At 39.0% G+C, this 27,508-nt stretch overlaps 1 protein-coding gene across 3 annotated transcripts in view; it reads left to right on the forward strand.

The window, feature by feature from the left end:
* KCNN2 (potassium calcium-activated channel subfamily N member 2) overlaps window positions 1–27,508 on the forward strand; it is a 78,641-nt gene that overhangs the window by 46,711 nt on the left and 4,422 nt on the right. For 2 of the 3 annotated variants that reach the window (XM_075726445.1, XM_075726446.1), the window contains exons 5-7: window positions 7,831–7,972; window positions 22,285–22,395; window positions 24,925–25,052. In XM_075726445.1, the coding sequence (XP_075582560.1) occupies window positions 7,831–7,972; window positions 22,285–22,395; window positions 24,925–25,052 (381 nt within the window). Of the gene's footprint in view, window positions 1–7,806; window positions 7,973–22,284; window positions 22,396–24,924; window positions 25,053–27,508 lie in introns of all 3 variants that reach the window. The other variant, XM_075726444.1, reaches the window with a different exon arrangement.

Raw genomic sequence — 27,508 nt, forward strand, 5'->3', positions numbered from 1 at the left:
CAATGTCTTAGCAGAGTCTTGACAAGTTTCTGATTTAATGGGCTGAGCCTGTTTCCAGCTGTTATTAGTCTGGAAGTTTTTAAGGTTTGATAAGACTAAACTCAGCCTGGATTGTCATTGTAGTGCAGGCCAGGAATTTCTTCATGATTATGGTAAAAGCAGGCCATTTCTTCCCTGCAAAAAGGGTCATCTTTATAACTGTTTTTTTCAGTTCTTTCCTTGACTTTTTCAAGAAAGCAAACCAAAGATGGCAAAGTTATCAGAGGCTGTCCACGGAGGCAAGATAAACTGAAATTAAGCTGCTAAGTGTGAATTAATGTGATACTTTGTTTCTTCTTATTCATCACTTTTTAAGATAAATGTGTCTTAGATGTTGAGATGTCAATGTGTGATAACTGTGTGCAGCTAAAAAGCAGATGTTTTACCAGTTAGATGAAACATCATCAAATATAAACATAGTTCTGATGGAAAGCAGTACTGAAAATCATGATACCAATAGCAAAACCAGAAGGAAAGGACTGCTGTTTGGTAAAGAATCTGGAATATTGCTTTGACAACCCAAGCCACTGCAGTATTGTCAGCTGAGTAATCTATTTATGTCTTCCTGAGATGAATGGTAAAACTCCCACTCAGTTTGGCTTGGGAAGGAATCAAGCTGTGTTATTTTTGCACAAATGTAATCATTCAGCTATTTTTGGTTTAAATTAGAGTAGTCTCAGGACTTATATATGCTGGTTGGTGAGAACTGGATAGTGGCGTTCCACAGGATGAGGATTGCCTGGCGAGTGGTGTGTTCCAGCTGCAGCACCGCCTGCCTGCTAGCACATTCCTTATTAGAGAAGGAGAGAAAAAATGGTATATAATACTTATGCCTGTGTGACTTCAGCCAAGGATTTTCCTACCTCTGGGGGATACACAGCTTTTCTAAATGACCCTTTATTCTGATGCCATGTGAGGCTGGACGTGATCCAGAAAATCAGCCTGTTTATAGCTGCAGTTTTAACACAGTTAAATACTAGCTCTTGTCTTCAAGTGGCTCACTGTTTCTAGTGCAAGTTTTTATTGGCTAAGAATAGTGGGCTTTAAATATTTAAATAAATATTTTTCTAGTTACTTGAATTTAAAACATAAAAATCTTTATAAAAAATAACCTTTATCAAACTAAAGATTAATGACAAGAAGTTTATATTTTGGAATTTGGTTGGTAATGACTGGATTTTGCTTTGTGTAGAACTCGTTGCTGAAAGGAAATCTTTGTTTCTTTTTCTTTACTTCCTGAGCTTTTGGGTTTCCAAGCTGTTCATGGTACAGTATTTTCCTGTTAGATTTCAGAGCTCTCAGGTACAGAGTGAATGGGTAGTTTAGGAAAACTGCAGTTGACTTCTGGAGTGTGTTACATCCAAGCTGTCTTTCACAGTCCAGCTGGAATGAGGAGATGTTTGTAGTGGCTGTGATGACTGATAGTGAGTGAGACAGCTCTGCTCCAGCTGTTCATGTGGATGGCTTTTCTCCCTGCTGTAATGTCCATTGCAATTGGCTCTGCTGGGGATAGTCTCAATAGCGAAGTGAAAAATACAGTGATGAGAGTGACTCTTCTCAGGCCTTCTGGTGACTTGAGTGCAACACATTAGAGGTTGTTGTGGTTTAAACCCCAGCCAGCAACCAAGCACCACACAGCTGCTTGCTCACTCCCCCGCGGTGGGATGGGGGAGAGAATTGGAAGGGTAAAAGTGAGAAAACTTGTGGGTTGAGATGAAGACAGTTTAATAGGGAAAGCAAAAGCTGCGTGCGCAAGCAAAGCAAAACAAGGAATTAATTCACTACTTCCCATTGGCAGGCAGGTGTTCAGCCATCTCCAGGAAAGCAGGGCTCCATCACAGATAATGGTTACTTGGGAAGACAAACACCATCACTCTGAATGGCTCCCCGTTCCTCCTTCTTCCCCCAGCTTTATATGCTGAGCATGACATCATATGGTGTGAAATATCGCTTTGGTCAGTTGGGGTCAGCTGTCCTAGCTGTGTCCCCTCCCAACTTTTGTGCATTCCCAGCCTGCTCGCTGGTGGGGTGGTGTGAGAAGCAGAAGAGGCCTTGGCTCTGTGTAAGCACTGCTCAGCAGTAACGAAAACATCCCTGTGTTATCAACGCGGTTTTCAGCACAAATCCAAAACGTAGCCCCATACTAGCTACGATGAAGCACATTCTCCTCGCTTTCCCCAAGCAAAGGCAAACCCATCCATGGGGTTGCTTTTGCTGAAGGACCTGGGCACACTTGGTGGGTGATGCAGAAGAATGAGGAAATCCAATGTGTACCTGAAGGGGATTTGATTTTGGGTGAGATTAGCCAGTGATGATGTTAACTGCTATATGATACTGTATGTCATCACTACTATGGTTGCTATATGCTATATCAATGGTATTATAGTAAGAGTCACGCAGATTAATGAAAAATGAACTTTGATAGAACCGGACAAGCACAGCAGTGATGGAACCAGAACTGTGTTCAGTGTGCCACAATCCAACACCACACACCATCTCTGCTGCCCTGAAGGACTGTTATGACAGATGGAGCCAAAAGTCATGGACTGAATGAACTCAACAGACTTTTTAGGATGGCCCACAGACTAAGGGAATCGTATCTGTGTGTATATATAAAAAGACAGGAAAAGTGGCGGTGATTAATTGGAATTTATTGGAAAGGGTAGAGACCTGGGCATGGTGTAGATGGTATAGAATAAGGGGTGGATACTGTCCTGGTTTCAGCTGCAATGGAGTTAATTTTCTTTCTAGTAGCTGGCATAGTGCTGTGTTTTGCATTTAGGATGAGAATAATGTTGATAACATACTAATGTTTTAGTTGTTGCTAAGCAGTCAAGGACTTTTCAGCTTCTCATACTGGCCTGCCAACAAGAAGGCTGGAGGTGCACAAGAGACAGAGAGGGGGCACAGCCAAGACAACTAACATAAGCTGGCCAAAGGGGTATTCCATACCATATGATGTCATGCTCACTATATAAACTGGGGTGAGTTGGCTGGGGTGCAGCCACTGCTCGAGGACTGGCTGGGCATTGGTTGGTGGTGAGCAATTGTTCTTCATTTGCATCACTTGTTTTTCTTGGGTTTTATTTCTCTTTTTGTTATTTTCCTTTTCATGACATTCTTCATCATCATCATCATTCTTATTATATTTTATTTCAATTATTAAAGTGTTCTTATCTCATCCCACAAGTGTTCTCACTTTTACTCTTCTGATTCTCTCCCCCATCCCATCGCGGAGGGGTGAGCAAGCAGCTTTGTGGTGCTTAGTTGCTGGCTGGGGCTAAGCCACAAGGTGCACTGATGGAAAAACATGGGCAAGTTTAACATCTGCTGTGTTCATTTTACTGTTCCCTGCATAAATGGAGTTCAGTCTTTAGGGCTGTGATAACTTTGAAAGTAAGTCAAAAAGTAGATGAGTAAATTTCTTTCCCCCTCCTCAAAACAAAGCAATTTAAATGCCTCCAATGCTCATTTTCAGTCATTCTCATGGCTGTACAAATAAAACGTTGCAATTCCTACTTGTTTAAGAAATTGCTTTTCCTGTTTTGATATAGATGTAATAGTTTGCTACCTGATGGTGGATGCAGGGTAGCCAAAGGCTCCCCTGGCTTTGCTTGTTCAAGCTTGAATCCCAAGTGATGGTGGTGCCTAGTGGCATAGCAGAGCACTTGGAAGTGTATGCCATCACAACTGTAATCTTATGAAAATCAGAAGGATGTAGGCATGTACCAGAATTACTAACCACAGAGATTCGAAAATCATGGGTGAGGCTGCAAAAAACCAAGACAAAAACAATCCACCTTCCTATAAATCTGTCACAGAAATGATGGGATTGTCAGGGCAGTGACAACACACAGACCACACCACACCCCCCCTTTTAGATTGTCTCTATTTAACTTACAGATTTTTAACTTGAGAATTCAGTCCTTCAGCTTTCCCTGTACAGTTGTGAGAGAAAGAGTTTTTTGATTCTGTTGAAAGATGAAATTAGGTTGTAATTTGCACGCTTTGCCATGCTTGAGCAGTTGAGCCCGTAAAGAGGGTACAAAGTATCCTTTTTTTCTTAGTCTCAGTAAAGTCATAAGTATTGATGATGATTTTTAAATTAAGTGTGCACCATTTGATTGCTGAACTATATCCTTAAAATCACAACCAGGTGAAATATTCAGAGTAGGAAATCCAAGAGCACTGAGCTAACAAGATAAAAACATTTGAACAGGTCCTTGAAGTGCGCTACTGAATATGGATGCAGACGGCTTTAATGAATATTTCATCTAGGGGACCTTACTAATTAAGATGTGTCTCCAATGAAACTTGAAAAACTACTGTTGTGCTTTTTAAAATTTAACCCTATGTCACCTTTGTTAAACTATCTCTACGTAGATTGGCTTCTGTGTTTTCTGGCATGGGTAAGGGAGGAACAATGGATAAAGGCTCCATTATCTTTTCCCTGTATTGTTCAAAGCTTAAGAGAGAGGGTTTGGCATTCTTTATGTGAAACTGGTGTTTATTTCAGGAACTTACTGTGTTGGATTTGAATATTCTGTTTTCAGTCATATCAATACTTGTATAATTATCACCATGTAGGGCTGACATTTTTTAAGTATGTAACTATTTGGACAAAATGTAGAAAAAATCAAAAGCATTGCATTACATTTTCATCTTCATAGGAAAACTGTTTTCTGTCTGAAGTACAGAAATGGCCAGGTTCAAAACCTGAAGAGGGGCATTAAAGAAACGTATTATAAATATCTATGTAAGCATTTATTGGTATTTAACTGCATTGCTAGCCTTAGAATATGTGTTGTGGCTTTAGCGCCCTTGAGGCTAAATTTTGGATGAAGCTCATCCAAAACCCATAGGTTTTTGGTCATATCACTTACATGAAACTCTGTAGGGACTTGCATGATACATAGGCTTTCTTGTTGCCTCCTGGATGGGATGAATGTGTCTCTCTCCCTGCATCCATACATTTTGCAGCTGGTTTTTGTGAAGTTTGTGAAGTGGAGACTAAAATCCATAACATTTAGTGCAGACTGGAAAAAAAGCAATGTCAGATCTCTTTTTGTTGTGCAGAGCGCTGTGGTCATGAGTTAAATCAAGTTCGCTGTCATTTTACTTACTGATCTTGTTGCTGTTGTGGTTATCATCATTTCTGTCACTGTCATCCTTAGGAGCTCCAAATGTGGGTTGTTACTGCATTGTTCTAGGTGCAGAACTAAGAACCTTTGAAAGCTTATATGAAGGATGTGAGAAGAACGACACTGACACCAGGAGAGAGAAGAGTACAGCCGAAATGTGGAACAGACTTGTTTGGAGTGATTGCTGTAGTCTCTGGCAGTCAAAGAGTTTTTAGGTTGTTGTAACTATCAGGGCATAGGTGGGGCTTTGAAGAAGGCAGATATTTATAGTGAATATCTTGCAAGTGAAAGCATAGGGAATTTCCTGAGACTGTCTGTGCTCACTCTGCATTCCTGCTCCATCATGGAGACTGCGGTCCAGAAAGGAAGAAAACTGAAGCAATTATTTCTGTTGTGGAAAGCAGGTTGCTTACGGATTTGTGAGCTAATTCTCTAATGGCCCTCTGCGACCCACTGTGAGACACGGAGTTAGGAACCGGTTAAAATAATGCCCTTGAGGATCCAACAGCACAGATAGCTAGCCTGAGGCTTCACAGCAGCTGCAGGGGTTATTGCAGCCTCGAGGCTGCAGTGGCTGCCACAGTCTCTGTTGCAGAGCTACTCTGTCCAGGGACCAAAATTCCACCTACATTAGGTAATTTTTCCCCAACAGAGTGAGTGTTGACAACAAGTTTTAGCCCTAAAACGTGTCCTTTTGGCTTCCCAGTTGATTAGGCGTATATGTCGTGTGAAGACTAGATTATTGATCCAAACTTGTTTTCTTTGAAAGAGAAAATGACATATTCCGCTAGAATATTAAAACTAAGACAACAAATGGCACATCAGAAAATTACATTTAATAGCTGACAACACAAAAGGGAGGTTTTGCTATATTTAAGGGAAAGATCTCTTGCCTAGTGGATGAAGGGAAGGCAATGGATATAGTTTTTCTTATTTTAGTAATGCTTCCAACCTGGACAAGTTGTCCAACTGTGGGATGAGCAGGTTCACGGTGCGCTAGGTGAAGAACTGGCTGAAGGGCAGAGCTCCAAGGGCTGTAGTGAATGGGGCTACATCTGCCTGGCCACTGGTCACCAGCATTGTTCCTCAAGGTTCAATCCCAGGGCCAGTTCTGTTCAAATATATTCATCAACGTTCTAGATGCAGGAGTTGAAGGCACCATTAGCAAGTTTGCTGATGATGCCAAACTGGGAGGGGCTGTTGACTCTCTTGAGGGAACGGAGGCCTTGCAGCGGGGTCTAGATAGATTTGGAGAGAGAGATTGGAGCATTGGGCTATGATTAATGAGATGAAATTTAACAAGAACAAATGCTGGATTCTGCACCTAGGGTGGAGTAATGCCAGGCACAAGTATAAATCGGGAGAGGAGTGGCTGGAGAGCAGCCCTGCAGAAAGGGGTCTGGGGGTGCTGGTTGACAGCAGGCTCAACCTGAGTCAGCAATGTGCCCTGGCAGCCAAGAGCGCAAACCGCATCCTGGGGAGCATCAAACACAGCATAGCCAGACGGTCAAAAGAGGTGATCATCCCGCTGTATTCAGTGTTGGTGCGGCCTCACCTTGAGTGTTGTGTGCAGTTCTGGGCCCCACAATTTCCGAAGGATGTCAGGGTCCCTGAATGCGTCCAGAGGAGGGCAACAGTGCTGGTGAAAGGGTTGGAAGACATGTCCTGTGAGGAATGGCTGAGGACATTGGGTTTGTCTAGTTTGGAGAAAAGGAGGCTGAGGGGTGACCTCATTGCTCTCTACAGCTTCCTGAGGAGGTGAAGTGAGAAGGAGGTGCTGGTCCCTTCTCTCTGGTATTCAGTCACAGGACACATGGGAATGGCTCAAAGCTGCACCAAGGGAGGTTCCGACGACATTTAGGAAGCACTTCTTTACCGAGAGGGTGGTCAAAGACTGGAACAGGCTTCCTAGAGAAGTGGTCGATGCCCCATGCCTGTCAGTGTTTAAGAGGCATTTGGACAATGCCCTTAATAACATGCTTTAACTTTTGGTCAGCCCTGAAGGGGTCAGGTGGTTGGACTAGATGATTGTTGTAAGTCCCTTCCAACTGAAACTATTTTATTCTAGTCTATCTTTTGATTACGAGAAATACAATGGCATACTTTTCTATTTATCTTGAACATATTGAAGGAGAGGGAAGATCTTAGGTTGTCTAAGTCAGCATTTACGTGATAGTTCATGATTAGATTTCTGATCACAGACTTACATTTAGGCCAAGGGGATGGAAATGTGCTCTGCTGTCTTCTTGCCCACACATCCTTTTCTGACTTTCATATTTACCTCAGACTGCAGCAACTATAGCAGACTTGTGTCTCATGCCACTGCAAAGGATTAGCAGGACTTGTACCCCTGATGAAGAGATTCTATTAAAAAACAAAAGGTTTCTGCTATTTTAATAGTAATAACAGAATACTAAATTATAAACCAACCTGACTATCTCTACTACTGGTGCTGTTGTACCTTCTGTTTCTTTACTGCTGATATCATTGTATTTGAGTTTTATTTAATTCCTTATAGCTGCTTTTAAAAACGAAATAACTGTAGAATACAAGAATGGTTGTATGACCAGTTAATGAGATTTCTTTCTGACAACACAGAAGTTTAACAAAAGTTTTCATGATAAAGAAATTGTTTTCTGTTTCTTTTCAGGTACCATGATCAACAGGATGTTACTAGCAACTTCCTTGGAGCAATGTGGTTGATTTCAATAACTTTTCTATCCATTGGATATGGTGACATGGTACCTAATACATACTGTGGGAAGGGAGTCTGTTTACTCACTGGAATCATGGTGAGTGTTTCTGAATGTATTAACTGGATACGAGATTAAGTTTGCTGCAATTAATCCCAAAACTCGTCGTAGCCATAAAGAAATATTTATTTGGTGGCTTGTAGAGTATATATACTTGCTCACACCATTTCCATGGTATTTCATTGCTGGTAATGGAATAGAGTGTTTTCTTCTTCTTTAGGTAAAATTCAGAAGCTGTGTAATGAAATACAGAGAAACAAATTCCACCCTGACGTAATTTGCAGCTTCAAAATCTCAATAGAGTCTTTCATTAAATGTTAAGGTATCATATAATCTCAATTTATCTTTGGACTTGTGTAATTGGACCAGTACTAATAATTAATCTACAGTTCTGACTTTTGTTTCTTAAAATTAAGTTACTCACAAAGAAATGTGATGGTGGCTGATCTAAACCATTTTCCTTGAGCACAGTTTTCTACATTATCTAAGTCTAATAACATACTATCCATAGCATTCTGTTGCTTTAAGTGGATTTATATAGTGCAATTTTCACTGTGAGAGTTTTTGTTACCATTGATACAATGCAGCAATTGTAGTCCATGCATATTCAGTATATATTTATTAGCTGTACTGAACGTCTGGTTTTAATTTTTCTGTATTGCACCATTTGGTCAAAGTTAGGCAGGGAGTAAGGCAATGTATTATAATGTCTGGGAAATTTATGCATATCTACAGTAAATTAGAAGTAAAAAAGCTCCAGACTCTGCCACTTTTATTTGTATCAACTTCTGTGTAAATGTCCCTGTGAATGAGAAGGGCAGAATGAACATCATGTATACTGTAGATAACAGTAAGATACATACTTGTTTCTGAATTTTTGCCATTGATCATAAGTAATGCAGCTCCAATATCTACCTTCTGTTAAAACAGGTATATTGGGATTATGGCTGAAAACAAATGGGATCGATTAGTTGCCCCTTTTGAACATATGTTTTGGCAAAATTTTTGTTTATAAGAGCGTATTTTGTGTCCAAAGAGTAAAACAGATCAATATATTTTTGTAATGTTTAAGCTTTTTTTCCAAATGCCTTTTTTTTTTTCTTTTAAACATCTAACAGGTTTCAGGTCATTGGCCTTTATTGAGAAAGACTTCCAGTATATTTTGCCGGTGGTGGCAAATGCATGTGTCCTTAAATACAGGGTTTGCAATGTAGTTGGAGGTACAGGCTGAAAGCAGAGAATGACTCAGAAAGGTTTTTTTAAAGGATGTTGGCTAAGCTCAAATCTGCCATCTTCTGGGGTATTTGCCTTTGCTCCTCTTTCTGAGCTGGATTTTGATGCCAGAGAGAATAAAACGTGGTCATAAGTTCATTAGGAACAAAGGAGGACAAGCAGTATATATTGCCACAGGGATGTGCAGAATGCAGACAGAACCCTGTTACACAGCTTTCCTTCTTCCCAGGCACTGTTCAGAAATAAGAAGCAAATATTTGAAGACGCAGGTATCAGATCATGTTGTTCACTCAAATTGTTCAGCACTTTCTGGCATTTCATTATGAAAAAAAGTTACAGTAACAGAAATCTAGGACCTTCAAAGCCCTGCAGAAGTGTGATGAGAACAGTAGTACTGATATTAATCATCTATGGGTTTCACACTGCTACTGTGTTTATGCTAGTGCAAATGATAGCAGCATCTGGACTGTTATTTTGAATAGCTGTGGGTAGCCTTATGATTTTATTATGATGAAAACAAGGTGAAAATAAAATCAGAAAAACAGACTCCAGATTATTGCAAATATTATTCTAAACACCTGTGAATGAACCACACAGAAGCTGAAATTGTAAGATTTATTTCTCATTTTGCTTATGACAGCACCATTTGGCTTCAGATGTAAAATTATTTATGGCAGTTGCTTCTGTTGCTTTGGTGAAAAACTAAAGTACTGACGAATACAAACCATTTGCACACACAACATGTATTTTTCACAACTGTAACAAGATTCCATTGAAAATTAGGCTTGTAAAATGTATGGATGATACTCATCTTCATGTCTTTGATTGTTTTTATGATTAAAAATTCTGCAGCTGCTTTGAAAGCATGAAGGCTCCGATCAGAATCTCATGGTAACGAGTTTGGGTTAAAAACCTCCAGAGGCAGAAAGCATTCTTAACCAAAAACCAAGCCAGGTAGCTAATATGTGATGATAGGTAAAACAATACCGAAAGCATGACCCCTAATTACACTTTTAAGGACTCCGCAATATGGCTTTGGCAAACATCATCTTTGAGAAAAAAAATATGGAGCAATGGGAGAAAGTCAGATGTTGAAATTACTCTTTTATTTCTTTTTTTTTTTGTAAAGGTTCTGAAAGATATGAAGTATGAAACAGTGAACAAAATAATGAACTATCTTCCAGCCTAACCTGCAGTACCACAAAGTTTATAGATCTTGAGTATAATTCTTTAAAACCAGCTACTCTTCTGAAACTTGTATAGTAACTAATTAATGTTCATTGTGGAAAAGATACAATCCTAAAAGAACAGACTGACAGATTTTTATTTCAATAGGAGTGGTTGATGGTCTAGTTGAAAGACACACCAGGATACTTGCTGAATGAATATACAAACCGTGTATGTGATTTTAAGAGCAAAAATGTGATTCCCTAGCATCCAAAGTAGCAAATGCGTTGTTGGATTAGTGTGATCAATACCAAATACCACTGAGTTTTTGCTTTTGGATAAGGTCCTGTTAAAAAGGTCGGAAGGGAGAATAGAAATACTTGTGAATACAAGAGTAGTTACACAAACCACTGAAGAGTTAATATTGGCTTTGCAAAACTGGTGGCCCGTGGAGGGCTCCTTTGGTGCCTTGACCCCAGTGAAGGGAGAGCCCAGGTGCCCTGATTGTCCTCCCTCTTCTGCCTCAGGAATTGCTTTGTGTGTGATGACAGTTGTACGGCTCAGGCTGAACGCTGCATTGTGCTCCAGCACGGGAAGTAGTAGACTTTATGAAGTCTGCTGATGGCACCAAGTCGTGATGGCTATTGCAACTGCAGCTACTGCTCTCTTGAGACACTGGCTCAAGTGACATCTTTTAAATTCTGCAGATGCATACTGCTGGAAAATAGGAAAATCTTTACTCATATTCAGATTATACCAAATTAGGAAAAAAGCCTTGGGAATTGTTAAGTAAGCCAGCAAAGAAGTCTGATTAATGTATTAGAAAAATTAAAAAAAACCAAAACAACAAACCTGTGAACAAAGAAGGCAAATACTGAAAAAATATGCACTGTCATATTGAACAATTTACTTTTTGATCTTGCAAAGCACTTAAATATATGAAACCTTAGTGAAAATATTGACAGAGTGTAATACAGTGTTGGTGGCATGGGTTAATGCAGAGATGCTTTACAGACAGGTAAATGAAACTGAACTGGGCACCTCAACTCGATTACCTATCAGTGTTTTTCCAATTTCACTAGGCAGCAGTAGTAGACTATGGGCCAGGTGGACTATAAATCAGATAGCAAATGTGTCCTCTGCTATCTGTATACATTAGGTAGATCTGCAAGAACATGATGGATGGATAGAAATATGAGTGCTGTCAGTGTTACCAGAACATGATATAGAGGAGATGGGGAGACCTATGTCATTTTCACCATGCCATGCAGCTCTTTGGAGTGTTGTCTGCCCACTGAAGATGCCATCCATGGTTGTCAGTGCACATGGAAGCAGATCTCTCAGATCGTGGTCAGCAGGCTGAGCTCAGCTACAGGTGGAGCACTTTGTGCTGGTGCTAAGTGGAACTGCTTATATAGGCAACACTTCTACCTCCTTAATGGCTTTTTGGAGTTAGGGTCTTGGAGTGGTTTGCCAAATTTTCCTTGCTTTATGAGGAGTATAATGAAGTTAACAAAATTTAAAGAAGGAAAGTAGAAATTGATGGAAGTAAAAGGAGGGGGCAAGTGTGAGAAGATACAGGAAGATGCATAATTATTGACTGTGAGAAGGGTAATTTTTGCAGATCTTTGTAAGCTTTTGTACCTATGCAAGATAAAATAATGGCAATCCATTCTTCTGACGCCAAATACAAGGATCTGTTGCAAGGCTTGAGAAGGACTTTTTTCCTTTTACATCCAGCATTATGTGGTGAGCTAGTGCATTTATTGTATAATGCAAACCTAAGGATGCAGAATCTTCCTGCAGAGCCAACTGCCAACAGTTAGAAGCGGACATGCAGAACTAGTAGGTCAAACCTATGTTGCTACAATAAAAGGCATGAGTTGCAATTGTCCTGTCACAGGATGTACAGGGTGGTTGGCTATAGCTTGGATGAAGATTGCTTTAAATGAAATAGCTGTTACTTCAGAGTGTCTGTCTCCCTAATGCTGAAAGTGCAGCTTAAATGCTTCTGTTATTCAAATGAACTCCAAAGACATTGTTAAGCCTGTGAAAGAACCAAATAAATTAGGAAAGTTTTCTTACATTTATATCATAGAGGTGGACAAGATTAGATGTTTCCTTCGGAAAATTTTTAAGTAACATCTTTTAACTGCAGGATTTGAACACCACTCGTAGGTGGAGAATTCTTTATCAGAGTAGTCGCAATGCAGTCAATGTGTACAATCTGGCCTTAGCGATACCAGTTTTTATTTGTTCTAAATTGTGAATCAAAAATTAATCAGATCTGATTTCAGAGGTTCTTGTGCTGCAGCTTTTAATGTCCTTGCGGAAGTCTGCATTTAGTTCAAAAGAATCACAATTCCTTTCCTATGCATCATGAAAAAAGTAATGAGGATGAGGTGTTTCTGAGAATAGGGGACTCTTCATCTAAGATTAAATTGCGATGTTTGTGCATACAGTTTTATCTCAGACTCAGACTGGTCTTACCAACAAATACAGAGAGCTATCTAAAAGAGGAACATGGCACCTAGAGTAGTATAGTTTTTAACCATATGATTTTTGTTGGTAGCAAAATCTGAACTGTAGTATCTTTGAAATTTAATAGTTACTAGATTGTAAGAAAAAGAGAAAAAAAGTAGATTCTAACTGCATAGTTAACATTGGCTGCAGATCTTCTGGGAGGGATGATTCCTGAAAAAGAGAAAAAGAAGGTAAACATTAGATTTGAGCAGTGAAATATGAAAATCATTTTACAGAAGTTTCTATGGATGATGTACAAAAAGGTAATAAATTATTTTGCGTAATAATGCCTAAAACATTGTGAGATTTTTAATGAAAAATTTTTTTTACATTGTTTAATTCTGTAATGACTTGTGGAAACACATAATTGTTTATGGAACACAGACAGGTATTTTGAATTACACTTAAAGAGCTGAAAAGGTAGGATTAAGACTAATATGCTGCTTTGTGGGTAGATAGGTATGGTTGAACTGATAGAAGCAACCCAATTTTCTGTAATAACAGTAAAAGAATAACAGATTGTATTTCTATTTAAAGGTTTACCTAGAACATTTTTCCCATTGATCAAGAATCTATAATATTTTTATCATTTCTACTATCATAGTAAAAGGTCAGAGCAATGTGGTGAATAGTTTTGTGGATGAGAAGCCTAGAGGAATTTAAAAAATCTAGAACGCAGCTCAGTTTTTACTTCCCTGAGAGTACAGGAAATTATGAAAAGCTTTTCATGCAAATTGGTAGCATCTCAGGTCCATGTCTCAGATATATGGTAGAATTTAATTCAGTTGGTTCTGAGAATTCATTAATAAATATAAGTGATGTCAGGATTCAGAACAGATTGTGTTTATTCCTTCTAACGTAATACAACCTAACCGGACAGTGTGTCAAGCAGAAATGTAACATGGGGAAGACAGTTAATGATGCTTGAATTATTAGGGTTGAAGCTATTAAAAGTTGGGCTGCTCAGAAGTTCTCTAGCTCCTCTCCTATTGTTATTCCAGCACACCAGATTGCCAGAATGGAAACTTTTGTAAGGAGCAAACATGGTTTAGGATTATTTTATGGCTATAGCTTGTTGGGATGAAATTTCTAACTCAAGTAAAGGAAAATAAATGATCAAAATCAAGTTGAGAAGCTCCAGAGTGTGATCGATGAAGCAGTGGTGGTTAGGCCAGTAATCTGAAATGTGAGAGGATGGCAGAGGCTCTACCTCCGTTCGAGTAAACAAAATTCCCTGGAAGGTGTAACCCTCTTTTAGAATTAGAAAAATTAAGGAGAAAACCCTCCCTTGGAAGGTCTTCAGTTTGTATCAGTAGAGCAGGGAGGTGTTTGAAGTGTTAGAGGACAGGAGAACTGTTTCCCACTTAGGTCTACCTAGGAGTTATGGATGCATTTCAGCAAGTTCAAAGGCAGTCAGTTACTGGCTGGAATTAACAGTAATTGTCCCATGGTATCTTTGTTTACATAGATGTGACTGGAACTGACAACTGTTACAGCAAAACTTCTGCTTTGTTTTAAAAAACGTGATTTGGTTTGGTTTCATCTGAAAAAACTTCAGATTTAGTACAGCAATTTTAATATATTTTTACAGGTATTCTCATGAAACTTTTGTATTTGCAACACAGGTGTTGGACAAGAACATCATTGGTAGCCGTCATCTTTAATTATTTAACTAATGTTTCCCATTAATGTTGTAGGCTGTTGAGCGTGCTCGTTTAGTGAAATCAGATTTCACCCTCCTTGCTCAGCAAAAAAGTTTTTTGCACATTGGCAGAAACCGTCTTGATCTCCGGGGTTTTTTTAGCTGTTATGACCATTGAAGGTTTCCCAGGAGCCCTGCCACTGTGGTGCATTCAATTCTTGGGCTTCTCCGAGTTAACACTGCTATCATTTACAGGTTCCTCTGCAGAATAGAGATTGTGTTCATTTTATAAATCATCATTTTCTGTGCTGTCTCAGAAGCCCTTCCCAGTAGCCAGCTTGCATTACATGAGAAAAGGAGTTTACTTCACCCGCGCTCCCTCTACCACTACCCATTACTGTGTCTGAGAGTATTTAATCAATTTCGTATTTGTATACAACATTTAACGCTCTTTGTAATTTTTATTTTTGCAACATTGCTAAAAGCCTTATGGACTAATTAGAAGTGAAGGAATCTGCTCTTCTGCTGTTCTATAGATTAGAAGTTTAAACGTTGCAATAAAATTCTAGCTGTGGTGCAGACAAACTCTGCTGAACACAATAGTAGCCAGGCAAATATTGAATATATGAAAATATAAATAAAGCAGAACTATTTTAGGTCATCTTTTTGGCTGAGGTGGCATAGTTGTTGTCCTGTTACTCATCCTATTTTGTTTCAGTGTTGCAAGGTTACACATCTCTCCCACTAAACAATGACAAATGCAAAACCACATTTATACAATACCATTTCTTTAGCCTCTGTCTGTCTTGTAGATGGATTCCTCCCTCAGCTTTTGCATTGCTTGTTTTGGAGAGGTTTTTTTTACTTCAAGGAAGTTTGGCGTTTTTTTTTTCCTCTTCCCTGGTGGTCCTGTAAGTCCAACTTCTAGAGAGCCAAATGAACAGAGTACCTGTTTAAATTCTTACAGGATTTTCATTTTATGCAGAGCAGCAGGAAGAGTGTTGTGCCTTTTCTGGTGCAGAGCTAAATTTCCCACCAGAACCATATGTCTGCAAAGCGGACCTTCTCTCTCCCTCAGTGGATCCCAAGGGAAATGAGCAAGAAAAGTGGCAACTGCTTTCTTTCAGCTACAGGCAAGTATAGCAGGGCATTTTTGTGACAACTACAGCACTAAAGACTGCACTTCACTTCCAGTCCAGTAAACCAAAGCTGCCAGGAGACTTTCAGCTGAGACATTTGATACACAGTGTTGCTTCCTTCCTCACCAATAGCACCTTCCAGGCATATGTGTGACCTTCAGGCAGCTGCAGAAATGGCTCAATTCATTGTTGTCTTGTACAGGTATTTTGGAACCTTACCGGATAAAGAACCAAGTGGAAAAGCCAGAGGCATTTACTTAGAGGAGTACAGGGTTTCTCTGCTGACCAAATGCTGTTTTCAGTGCAGCTTATCAGCCAGCGCTAACCATTCTTTGCCTTAGATAACCCTTTAGTTGAAGAGTTGCAAGCACCTCTCTTTGGTTATCACTAAAATTTGGCCTGTACGAGAGTGTTAGAGGTAAATGCTAGACTTTATTGAAGTATGAACCCTGCAGTTTTCAGTTTTTCAATCACTGTGTTTTGCACCAGTGTTTTGCACCCTCAGTCTTCACACTTTGTGAGCAGTAGGAAAAGCATAGGCTTGATCCAAACTTCATAGCCTCCCCCTCATTGGATACTTTGGGCAACACCAGCTTTTTCCTTCTAGCTGCCATGGCTATGTCTGCTGTGGTTTGCCATAATGTAAAATTCTGTGGTAACTGAGTTAGTCAGCTTTGGTCTGGTGGTTCTGATGATCAGACCAGAAGGCTCAGGGTGGGCTGCATCAGTGAAGAGAAGGAGAGAGGACTGTTATTAGACTGCTAAAGGCATCTCAGCTGGTATAATATATAATAAGTTTATTGATACATAATCTTGATAAACCACAGCAGGATCTGAAGGAGAAAAAAGGCAAAGTCAGGTCTAGTATTATGATGTATACAGTATAATTGGTTAATGCAGACCTACCATCATTATTTATTGTTATTTATATTCCTGTAGCACTTCAGGACTCTTGTGATCCTATTGATATCAGTACTGTATAAAGACAGTAGAAATACATAATCCAAATTCCTGAATGGTTTACCATATAGCAAAGAGAGTGAGTAACAACAAGGCATTATGTAGGATCAAAACAAGTGATCTTGGCAAGCCAGAATCTTAGAATCATAGAATGCTTTGGGTTGGAAGGGACCTTGAGAGATCATCGAGCCCAACCCCCCCCTGCAGTGAGCAGGGATTGAACCTGTGAACTTGGCGTTATTAGCGCCGTGTTCTAACCAACTGAGCTAACCCAGCTGGTCTAATCTTAAGTACCTTCACTGGTTTTGTTAGGCTTTGTCAAGTAATATCCTAAAAAAGAAGGGGAGAAGTTTGAAAGAAAACTATATATTAGATTTGTATGTGTTTCCAGGGAGCTTTTCCTAAGTCAAGAGATGATGCAAAGGATTTTCTCTGAAAGGGCTTATTAGAGCTCAAATCCATTGCTTCCATACTGATGAGATGGAAGAGCTTGGAGTCATAAAATATTGCAACAGAGGGCAATGTTCTATATCTGATGCCACAGAGAAAGGAATAGATGGACACAGAGCAGAGTAACATAGTAAGAATGTCAGGCAAAGAAAATAACCATTGCAGCAATCTGTGATATGGCTAAGAAAGAGGTAATTTGCTTTATTAAAGCAGATGAAAGGAATCTTGCAGTAATTCAGAACTAAGTGCCGAGAGACTGTGCGGACAGATAGGGAAAGTTGCAGTTTATGATGCCTAAGGGTAAAATGAAAGATAACACCAAGTAATTGTTATTTTGTTCTGAAGGGCGAGTTTAAGTATTTTGTTCAGTTGATATATGTAAAGTAAAAGTTAAAATACAATTAATTTCACCTTTCTTCTCTTGCTTTTTTCAAACAGCATGGGCTTGATGTAAAAAAGCCAATGCCTGTTGACATTTTATTTTTTCCCTCAACTTACTCTTTTCTTCCATTCATTTTTCTAAGGAATGTCAGTCATCATTTAGGCTTGTGTGACTGAGAAAATAATTAGCTTACTAGTGTTTAACAAGCACTTAAGTGTACATGTGAGTCAAATACCCATGCACACTTACTTCTATCAGGGCTACTTACCTTGGATTCTAGGCATCAAAGAGAGTATCAAAGGAGGGCTTTCATGGGCTATTGCTTACCTGCATGAGCATTTGAACTTAAGACATCGTTCTTTGTCCTGAACAGAAGCATGTTTACAATTAAAGAGATGAAGAATGTTCTAAAGTTGTTTGTAGATACATCAAAATGTTTTCATACAGTACAGCAGCTAAACAAATAGACAGTCAAGGCGAGTTCTGTCCAGTGGAAATGGGTGTAAAACTTATGCTTCAAGATTGAACTGCTCACAAATGCCATTTTTACATCACCATCAGAGAACTGATGCCACTGTGCAGTCCAGTGTTTGTTGCTTTGCCCAGCTGAAAGACTGAGGATGTGTCATATGTTTGTTTTCAGATGTCTTGCTTTTACTGAAGACTAATATGCACCATTGCATATCAAGCAAGAACTATTGTGCATTCAGGATGAGGTTCATGTGCTTCATCTTCAGATCCTTGCAAATAGAAAATAGGCATTGCTCAGCTCATCAGTGGAGTCCTGGTCTTGCAGTTTTATGGAAGCCCATTTTTAACTCTGTGATCTTTAAGGGCTTCTCCTGGTTTAGCAGATAAGTTTGTTCAGCTTGTACATGCTTTCTAGAAAACAGAAAAATTCAGGTAGATCAGCTTTGAAAACTGGTGGTTGCTGGCAAACCTTTTGTCATAGAGTACTTGAAAGAAATCATATTAATGGATGGTTAATTCTGTTATTACCTGTTTCCACTAAATGGAGCAAATGAACAATATACTCAGACTTTAACTTTGCCTTGCACAAGTTGCTTACACTGTGTGTGTTGTAATAATTTGTGTCCAGGTTTTTTAACAGCTGTGTCTAAATTGTCAGCACAGCTTGTAAGTGTTTAATGCTTCGTTTCATGTGACCACATACAAAACTTTTCTGCATAGAAAAAGAATTCTGGAGTTTTGAGAAACAGTGAAAGCTGAATTGTCTGTTTTTCAAATTTGCCTGAAATCACTGAAAATCTGAATAGTCAGCATGAATTAATTAGATTTTTTGGCCATTTTTTCCCCTTTCTTGTGAAATAGTCTTAAGTCAGACCTTTTAGTTCTGATGTACATCATTATGAACATTTACCAGCTAGCACAAATGATGCTTTTTAATTCTTTGAAATCTGACACTTGCTTTTTCATCTTTTACTTTAGCCACACATTGAATGGGTTGTTCAATGGGGTAGAAGTTGGTGGCTTTAAGATACATATATCTCTAGCTAAAGCTGCAGTGGACTGATGAGGGAACGTTATGAATATTCATGCTTTCATTGTCTTTTATCTCAAATTTTGACATACTGGAAGTCCTAAGTGTTCTTAAAATCAGGCTGCTTACCAAGCCAAATACTCTACAATAACTCTGTGATGCAAGAGGCAGACGGGGCTGACTGAGGAGTGCAAATTCCAAATAGAATTAATTACTGCCTTTATACTTGAAAATATATGCATTCCTGCCTTTTTCCTTTCCTTTGTATGATATGTAATGACCCTGAAAGTTAAGCAAGAGCTTGAAGCAGTGATTTAGTTTATTATTTACTTCAAAACAGTATAAAAAGAATGATGTTGGAAATTATAAAATGCAGTAATCAAATATAAGAGTTTATAGAATTTTTTTCTCAAAAGAGCCGTTCTTGCAGTTGAAATAATTATTGTGGTGCTTTTACTTAGCCTAAGTCATTTTGGTAAAAAAGTAGCTGCTGCATTATATAGTACTGATACAAGAAAAAAACCTGAGCATATGAGCATGAATTCATTGAATCCATGTTACTGATTTTCATGTGAATCAAAATATTCAAAAACATGGCAAGTATGATGCTTACAATGCTACCATTTTAAAGTGACTATTTCCCCTATTTTGTTTCTGCAATTTGGGATAATTATCACTTTATTAGTATTTTTAAGGGTGCTGAGATCTCTAGGGGAGCCATATAATAATGCAGAGCACTGTAACATAAAATATTAATTATCATCATTTACTTTAAGTAGAATTTCCATCTTATTTCTGTAAGCTGTTACTTGTTTAAAGAATGAGCATAATTTGTTTTCCTTCAAGGTACTGCAAAACATAAACAAGCAGATAATATGATACTTCCTTCTTTTGCAGAAATGCTAAAAGAGTTCATTTTGATATCCTGAAATCCCATCATGTCCCACAAAGGCAGGAGGGGTAGCCTGAGCCTAGAATACCTTGCTGTTGCAGAAAGCTGTTCTGGAGATAAGGAAGATGGCAGTGCATATACACCATAGAGGTGGTTGTCGTAGCTTGCTGGTGACAGTATTTTCCTGCTGCAGGCAGTGTCTTTCATGTGAGATATAAAGCTACTGTTTTTAACAGCGTTTGGCCCTTGTAACTGCTGTGCCACTCTGAAAAAGCATGAGAGTTAATCTCAAAGGCTGGAATAACTTCAACTCAAACCAAATTACTTTTGTCTGTCACCATTCTTCTAGCCTTTTTGTGGGGGACTGGAAAGGGAGATCTAATATTTCCCTCCCCTGGTAACTTGGCCTAAACAACTGTTTTGTGCCACTTTGCCTCTGGTGTCTGTATTAATAACCTCATTCAGCTTTAGCATTCTTGCTGTAAGGAGGCAGAACTCAGGTTGTGTCAATAAATCAATATCTGGTCCTGGTTATCCTGACATACTGGGCCAGAAGAGGTCTGCTTTTCTCCTCATGTTCTTGCTATTGTATGGGCTCATTTATTTATTTATTTGCCCACAGAGGAGTCTTCTGCATATTAGCAGATTATTAGCATGTTCCTTCACAGGAAGGAGACCAAAGGAGAGCTGTCTGTTTTCTGGGGAGGTAGGGCATACGATAGAGCATCTCCTGCCATCTTCTTTGCAGAAGGCTCAGTGCGTTTCTGAAATGCTCAGCCTTAAGCTGCATTGGTTGTCTTCTTCCTTTTTAACTCTTAGTGGGATCTAGAAAAGCAAAGGAACTTACAGCCCCATTTTGACTCATCTCATGGAGAGAGCAAGACCTCAAGTAAATTTCCATGAAATTCTATTGACACATGGCTGAAGAACAGAGGGAGAGGGAACAGCAAAGCTAGAAAGCTTGGTATTGAGGACAGGAGAGAAGCAGGAAATGCAGCAAAATTACAAGGAACTCTCAAAGGAATGTTGAGAGCTGTTGGTGATAGAAGCTTTGATAGGTGTGAACTAATTGCAGAGAATTAGGTGTTTGTGAAGGAGCAGATGGGTATCTTGGAACAACGTACCAGGGGAATGCCGAATTAATTAATTGAAGACTTTCACAAAATTCATTGGGTGCCTCAGTAAGTAAGCAGAGTGAGCAGATTCATTTTTTGGAGGATGCTATGTGAATAAGGGTTTCCAATGAGTTAACTTACCTTGCAGTCTCTGTGTGTTTATTAATGGAATTTGTATTTTGGAAGCCAGATTCAGAGGTTTCTTCTGGATTTTCTGGAGAGAGTAAGTTATAGAGGTGGGGGATGGAGAGAGAGTAAAGTAATGGGAGAAATAAAAAAACAGTGGAAGAAAGCTCTGCGAATGAAAATATGGTAAGCTTCAATGTGCAGCAACAGATTGCTTTATATTGGAGAGTAACTGAAACAGGTGCAATATCACCTAGATTGGAGTGAACCTGCAAGTTAAACACAGCCTCATACTTAATGTGATTTTTGTACTTTTTTAAAAAGAACCTGTAAAGATTTGTTTTTAAAAAAAAGACTAGGGAAGCAGAATTTATTAATAGTGTAAAGTAATTGATACCTCTAGATGCGTCTCATTACCTGGCTCATTTTAGCCTCTTTTCCTTTCCTCCCTCCCAAAAAAAAATTTATGAAGCTGATAAAGACACTGTCATTTCAAAGGGACAGGCACCTACACGTACTGGCTTTGGCCTGTTGTGAACATGCATGTCCATGTATATAGATGCCTATGCATACATATACACAGCACAGATCAGAAAATTGATCTTTCCTCTATCCATGTTTTGAAGAAATGGTCTTGTTGTATGTGTGCTATTTTAAATGCTATTAAGATAAGCAGAAATATGATAGGAAAAGATCGTGAAGGACTCAGAGAACAAAGGAAGTATACTAAAGTGATTAAATACTAAATTTATGATTATTTTTAGGCCCTACAGAAAATCCTAAGAAACTTTTTTTGTATGCTAAATACTAATCTAATCTTATTTCCTCTTTAGCAATTGCTGTAACCTTGAGACAATTGTTAAGACCAGGGTATTCTGCATTTGTTTACTAATATTCTGGACTGTAAAAGTTGTTTTGATCACCCCCTTTGTTTATGCACTAGAAATGGGATGTGTTCAAATTTTCAACCCCTGCAGGAAAAAAAGCAGAACTTTTAAATGATGCTGCTCACTAATTATTTTGATGCCTTGACAGTTTACCAGCCTGTAATTACTGACTTTTCCTATTACTCTGAACTGAAATAGCTGTAGCGTGTTCACTATATTTACCAGAGATGAATCACCTGATGCCTGCCATACTTCTACAGCAAAGGAGAAACTTCCTCTAAAACTCTGCAAAATGCAGTAGTAACATTTCGGGGGTTTGTTTTATTGTTTTCAGGGTGCTGGGTGCACTGCACTGGTGGTAGCTGTGGTGGCAAGGAAGTTAGAACTTACCAAAGCTGAAAAACATGTGCATAATTTCATGATGGACACCCAGCTAACTAAAAGAGTAAGTCACACTTTATATTCACAACTGAAAAGGGAATGTGTGCTAACTTATTTCTGCATTTGTTTTAACTAGCCTCCTGCTCCGTTCTCCTACTGAACTTTTTCATGAGCGTGGTTTTGCAAGGAGGAGGAATCAAATGCCTTGAGCTTTTCTCTGAGTTGAGGGCAACTGTGAGTTCTCATCAGATTTTGAGGATTTGAATATTCTTCTATAGAGAGTTCTTGCAGCTGGAAGATAATTGGTGTAACCAACAGTTAAATGCTGTGAAACTAGAGACTATTACATTAAACTAAAAAACTTTCATGTAGCATATGAGAAGAATATACAACATTTTTGTAGCTGAAATAGGTGAAATGACTGATATACACAAGAATTTCAAGCCTGTGAAGGACGTTCTTAAGAAAAAGACATATTCATAGGTTGTGAGTGAGACAGTCTTTCAAATTGCTTTGGGTGCTTAACACAGGGTTAACTTAGTGGCCCACGGTACTGAAGTGCCTTGAAAGCCATGATAATAATATTTTTAGAAGAGATTATGTAAAAAAACCCTCTAGAAGTCATTGGAATTAATAAAAAATATTTTGTAATTTTCCTTATGAAATATAATTTAAATTACAATAGCATCTTGGAAAATGAAAGAATGCTGCAAACAAGGCAATAGAAATCCTTTATTGAAATAAAACAGGTCAGTGTTGAGGGTACAAGAAAACGAGTAGGAGTTACACAGTCCTCTCAACTTGTTTAATCTTTGTTACTGAGAAGAACCAATACGGAGAGGAAGGTCCTTGACACTCACGACAGGAGCACAGCAGAGCTTGTCCTTACTGGTGGGTGGAGAGGGATGTCGATGCCTGAGCTGGAAACCACGGCTCTGCTCTGTGCAGGAAGGAGGTTGGCTGCCTCAGCACAGCTCTGTGCAGCGGTGCAGTGCTGCACGGCCACAGGTCCTCTGCTGCGGAGAGCTGTGTCATGTCTCTACACGCTGTGTTTCCAGGACACGTCGGCACACCGCCCCGGTTGTGCTGGCTCCCTCGTTTCTACGCTGGTCAACAATAACAGCCTGTACCTCCCCTAAGCAGTCACCGTGGGGAAGGACTAAGGATGAGGGAGAAGGCATTTCTCACATAGGTATAAAGGGTGTCTGACTTGAGGTTGTTGATTTACACCCCTGTTACAGTCAGCTAAGGTCTTGTTGACAGTAGACCACAGACAACAATTTGTCCCTTCCTAACACAGGCACTTTTCTAGTGTAACCTGACAGCTGAGCTCAAAATGTCTTTCAGGAGGGAAAAAAGGTCTTGTAAAGATTGGCCAGATTTTGAGACTGGTGTTCATTTGTGCATTTAAAGTTTATTTTATTCAGCTATCCTTCATATAAATCTAAATATCAGTCTAATACTGAATCCAAGTGATGCTTTGGTAGCTTCAAACTCATGAAACTCAGAGCACACGAAAAGCAAACCAAGCAAACAAATCTGAGATGCACATCAGGTCACAAATTGGTTACATGGATACTACAGAGGTTTCCTCACATCCTGAAGAAAGCCATACCTTGTGGAAATGCAAGGACTAGGCAGAGATTGTGAAGAGGTCTCTCAAATGTGATTGTATTTCCACTGAAGTCAGGACCAAGGTTCTCAAACACTTCTACAGCTACAACATGGCGACCTCTTGCTGGGAAGAGCTACTGCATGGCATTCCTGCAATGCCTTTACCTAGACATTGACTTACCTCTGGTGCTGCAGTGACTGGCATGATATAAAGTTGGGAGGAGAGAAAATAAAGATGAATAATAAGGACAGTTTTTCTTGGCAAGTAACCTAGTCATTCTGTAATTAATCAACCTTGCATTGAAATTCTTTGTCTGTAGTTTTCAAGCATTCTTCAAAATTTTGGAGGGCCTACGAAGGAACTGTAGGTACTTGTACCATTAACACTTTATGGAAAGCCTCATTTAAAAAAAATATTCAAAGCACTTACGAAATACAACACTAGCCACATTAATTGACAAGGTATTCTTTTCATCTCCTCAGAGAATGGTGAAAAGGAAACAAGAATAAAAATATAAACAAACCAAGAAAAAAAGTATGTTCAAACAGCTCTGGAAATTTAAGAGACTGTAAAATGGCTAAGAGAATTAAGAGGTACTAACCATAGAATAAGAAAGAGAGAAATTTTATGATCCTATTAAATACATTTAGTTAATTACCATACAGATAACGCATTAGTATTTCCTCACTGTAATTTATATTGCCATAAACAGCAAATGGTGCTAAGTCTTAAAGAGGGACAAATCATTCCACGATGCAAAGAGAACTGGTCCCGCTATCACGTTTATACACAGAAATTACTCGGCAGTCCCTTTGGTCCAGTTATTGCTTTCTGCCCTCAGTGCTGCAGCTTCTTGATGTACCCACTTCCCATGGTTAGGCAGGGTCTTAAGTGCATTATAAAGAGTTTGTACCAGAAAAGAGAAAACATGACATAATGCTACTTTTGTCAGCCTCGTGTTTTTCTTTTATTAAACAGGTGAAAAATGCAGCGGCCAATGTACTCAGGGAAACATGGTTAATTTATAAAAACACAAAGCTGGTTAAAAAGATAGACCACGCGAAAGTAAGGAAACATCAACGCAAATTCTTGCAAGCTATTCATCAGTAAGTACTATTTTGCTTTGCTTTTCCTCTCCAGGTGTTTTCTCTCTTAGTTTCCCTCTTGCTCATAGTCACTCTTAGTCCCCATGTCCCGTCCTGCCCCCTCCCTTCTCTCCTCCCTGCCTCCCCCTTCATTGCTCTTGAGGTTGATTTTTCTCTAAGAGTAAGACAAAAATAAGGTTTTACTGTGTTACCTGTTTACAAAAAAATAAAAAAGCATGCTGGCTGCCTATGTCCAATATGGGGTGAATCAAACTTGTTTATATATTTTTTAGAAGTTTCCCATGCGTCTTGAATTATCTAAGACTTTTTTTGTCTTTTGCCACTGAGAGTATCCTTTGTTGTTATGTATTTGCTTACAGGTAGTAAGATACAAGCTACAACAGAGGAAAATGGAAGAAGTTTCACTCGTAGTAGATGTAATAATTTAAAATCAGAATGATGTGATAGAAGACAGTCTCTGTGTGTAGCATTTAATGAAAATAATATGCATCAAGCATTATTGTACAGCCCAACAGCAATTAGTTGCCTCTCTCCACCATATATTCTCAGTGCATAAATCAAATGTTGGTGTCAGCTATGACCCCTGACATCCGTTCTAGAAAATGGGAGTATATGCCAACAATCATGTGATCTTAGAGCACCTCTGGCATGATTCAGATGAGTTCTTCCCCTCTACTGAAATCTTAAGGGGTTGAAAACAAGTCTGAGAATGGTAACAAGTAGTAGGATTAAGCTGAATTGCTAGACTGCAAGTATTTATCTGAAATTTATAATACACACTTGTCATAAAGCACATCAAAAACAGCAGAATTGCACAATGATTCAGTTACTCTTCCTTGGACTACATGGGAGAAAAAAAGAGAGACTTTTGTCCCCAGGAACCACAGATTCTTCTTGAGGAATGGTCAGGAGCCATGCTACTATTTGTCTGCTGTATTCTATGTTCCCATCCAGCCTGAGGCAGCCATTTGATTAGCCTATGAAATTAGTTTCTGTGAGATATTGGAGAGGTGTAGATAAATTAAGTAAATTTAATTTTTAACTGATGTTTTGATAACTTTTGAGTGTGGATCTGTGCCTGAGCCAACCTGTGAGGAGATGTGAGGGAAGATATGAAAAGAACACCTATGTGTCACCTTGCAGGAAAGACAGGAAGGAAAGGCCAGGTTATCATATTTCCTGTTAGTAAATTTACGCTAACAGTCATTATTTCTCTGTTTCATAGCAATGTTTTAAAGCAATGGGTAGCTAAGCTTAAGGTATGACATAGTCTATAAAACTTGATTATTATATTTAGCAAACTTGCAGGATTAAATGTTACTGTGCTATTGCAGAAATACTTAAAGGAATAAAAAGATGACAAAAGTCGAGGCATTTTTATGTGGATATAAAAAGTATATTTTCCCAGTTTGGTCATCCTGCTTAGCTTAAAGGATTGGGAGGCGGAGAGGAGTGGCAGGGGTTCTGGAATAGAGGATGGCATGTCCTGTGCATCCTTTGCTGGACTTGAATCCTTGATTGCAAAGGTTATTCCTTAACATTTTAACTTTGCTATTTACTTTGTCTGTGTGTATGTGTGTGTCTCTGTGTGTGTGTGTGTGTGTGTGTGCGCGTGCACGTGCACACACACGTTCAGAGAAAAATCTAAAAAGCACAGCAGGCTCGATCTGCAGCTTTATATATCATTCAAGCCCAGAAGAGCTTCACAGGATATAAAGTGGTGTTCTGCACCCGCCTTATAAATTCATTAATCAGGTGGGGTGGAGAAGGTGGCAGCAGTAAATTTTTCCTAGCTGTGTCAGCCAAACTTTGAACAGCTATGTTAATAATGCATTTCCTTCTGTCCTTTAGTGCTTTGCATCCCATTCCCAAAACTTTTGTATTTAAGCAAAAAAAAAAAAAAAAAAAAAAAAAGTCATTTTCTCAATATGCTGAAGAATGTGCCATGGATGAAAACATTGCTCTAGCAGTTTGCTTTCTTTCAGGTGTGGCAGAGTAGAAGGGTGCAAGTTATTTTTTCTCCCTTTGCATCTTTGAACTTTTCTCAAGTGACTCATGGCAGTATACGGCTCTTTTCCATCTTTCTGGATTCTTAGGTTTTTCTTGGTCCTCCTCCTTCACGTTTCCAACCATTTATTTCACTGGAGACAGAAATAAAAAGGAGTGAAGTTTCAGGGCCAGTTTTATACAAGAAACTAGAGCAGATCATGATAACAGTCTCAAACTCACGGTCACAGCTCTAAAACTGCCTTCAGCTGGTCTGGGTCTTTTTTGCTTCTCATGCGTACTAAATAAGATGAAGGTGAAATCATCACTCTAAATAATACTATTAAAAGGCATTTTATATATTGTATGAATAAGAAAATCTAAAGATTATAGTTAATGAGAAGGTTTGAAGCTATTGCAGGTTCTTCATCATGAATGCCAGTGAGTTAGACTCCACTTCAGGCAGTTAC

This window comes from Pelecanus crispus, chromosome Z (genome assembly GCF_030463565.1).
Source record: "Pelecanus crispus isolate bPelCri1 chromosome Z, bPelCri1.pri, whole genome shotgun sequence".
In the NCBI taxonomy this organism is placed as follows: domain Eukaryota; kingdom Metazoa; phylum Chordata; class Aves; order Pelecaniformes; family Pelecanidae; genus Pelecanus; species Pelecanus crispus.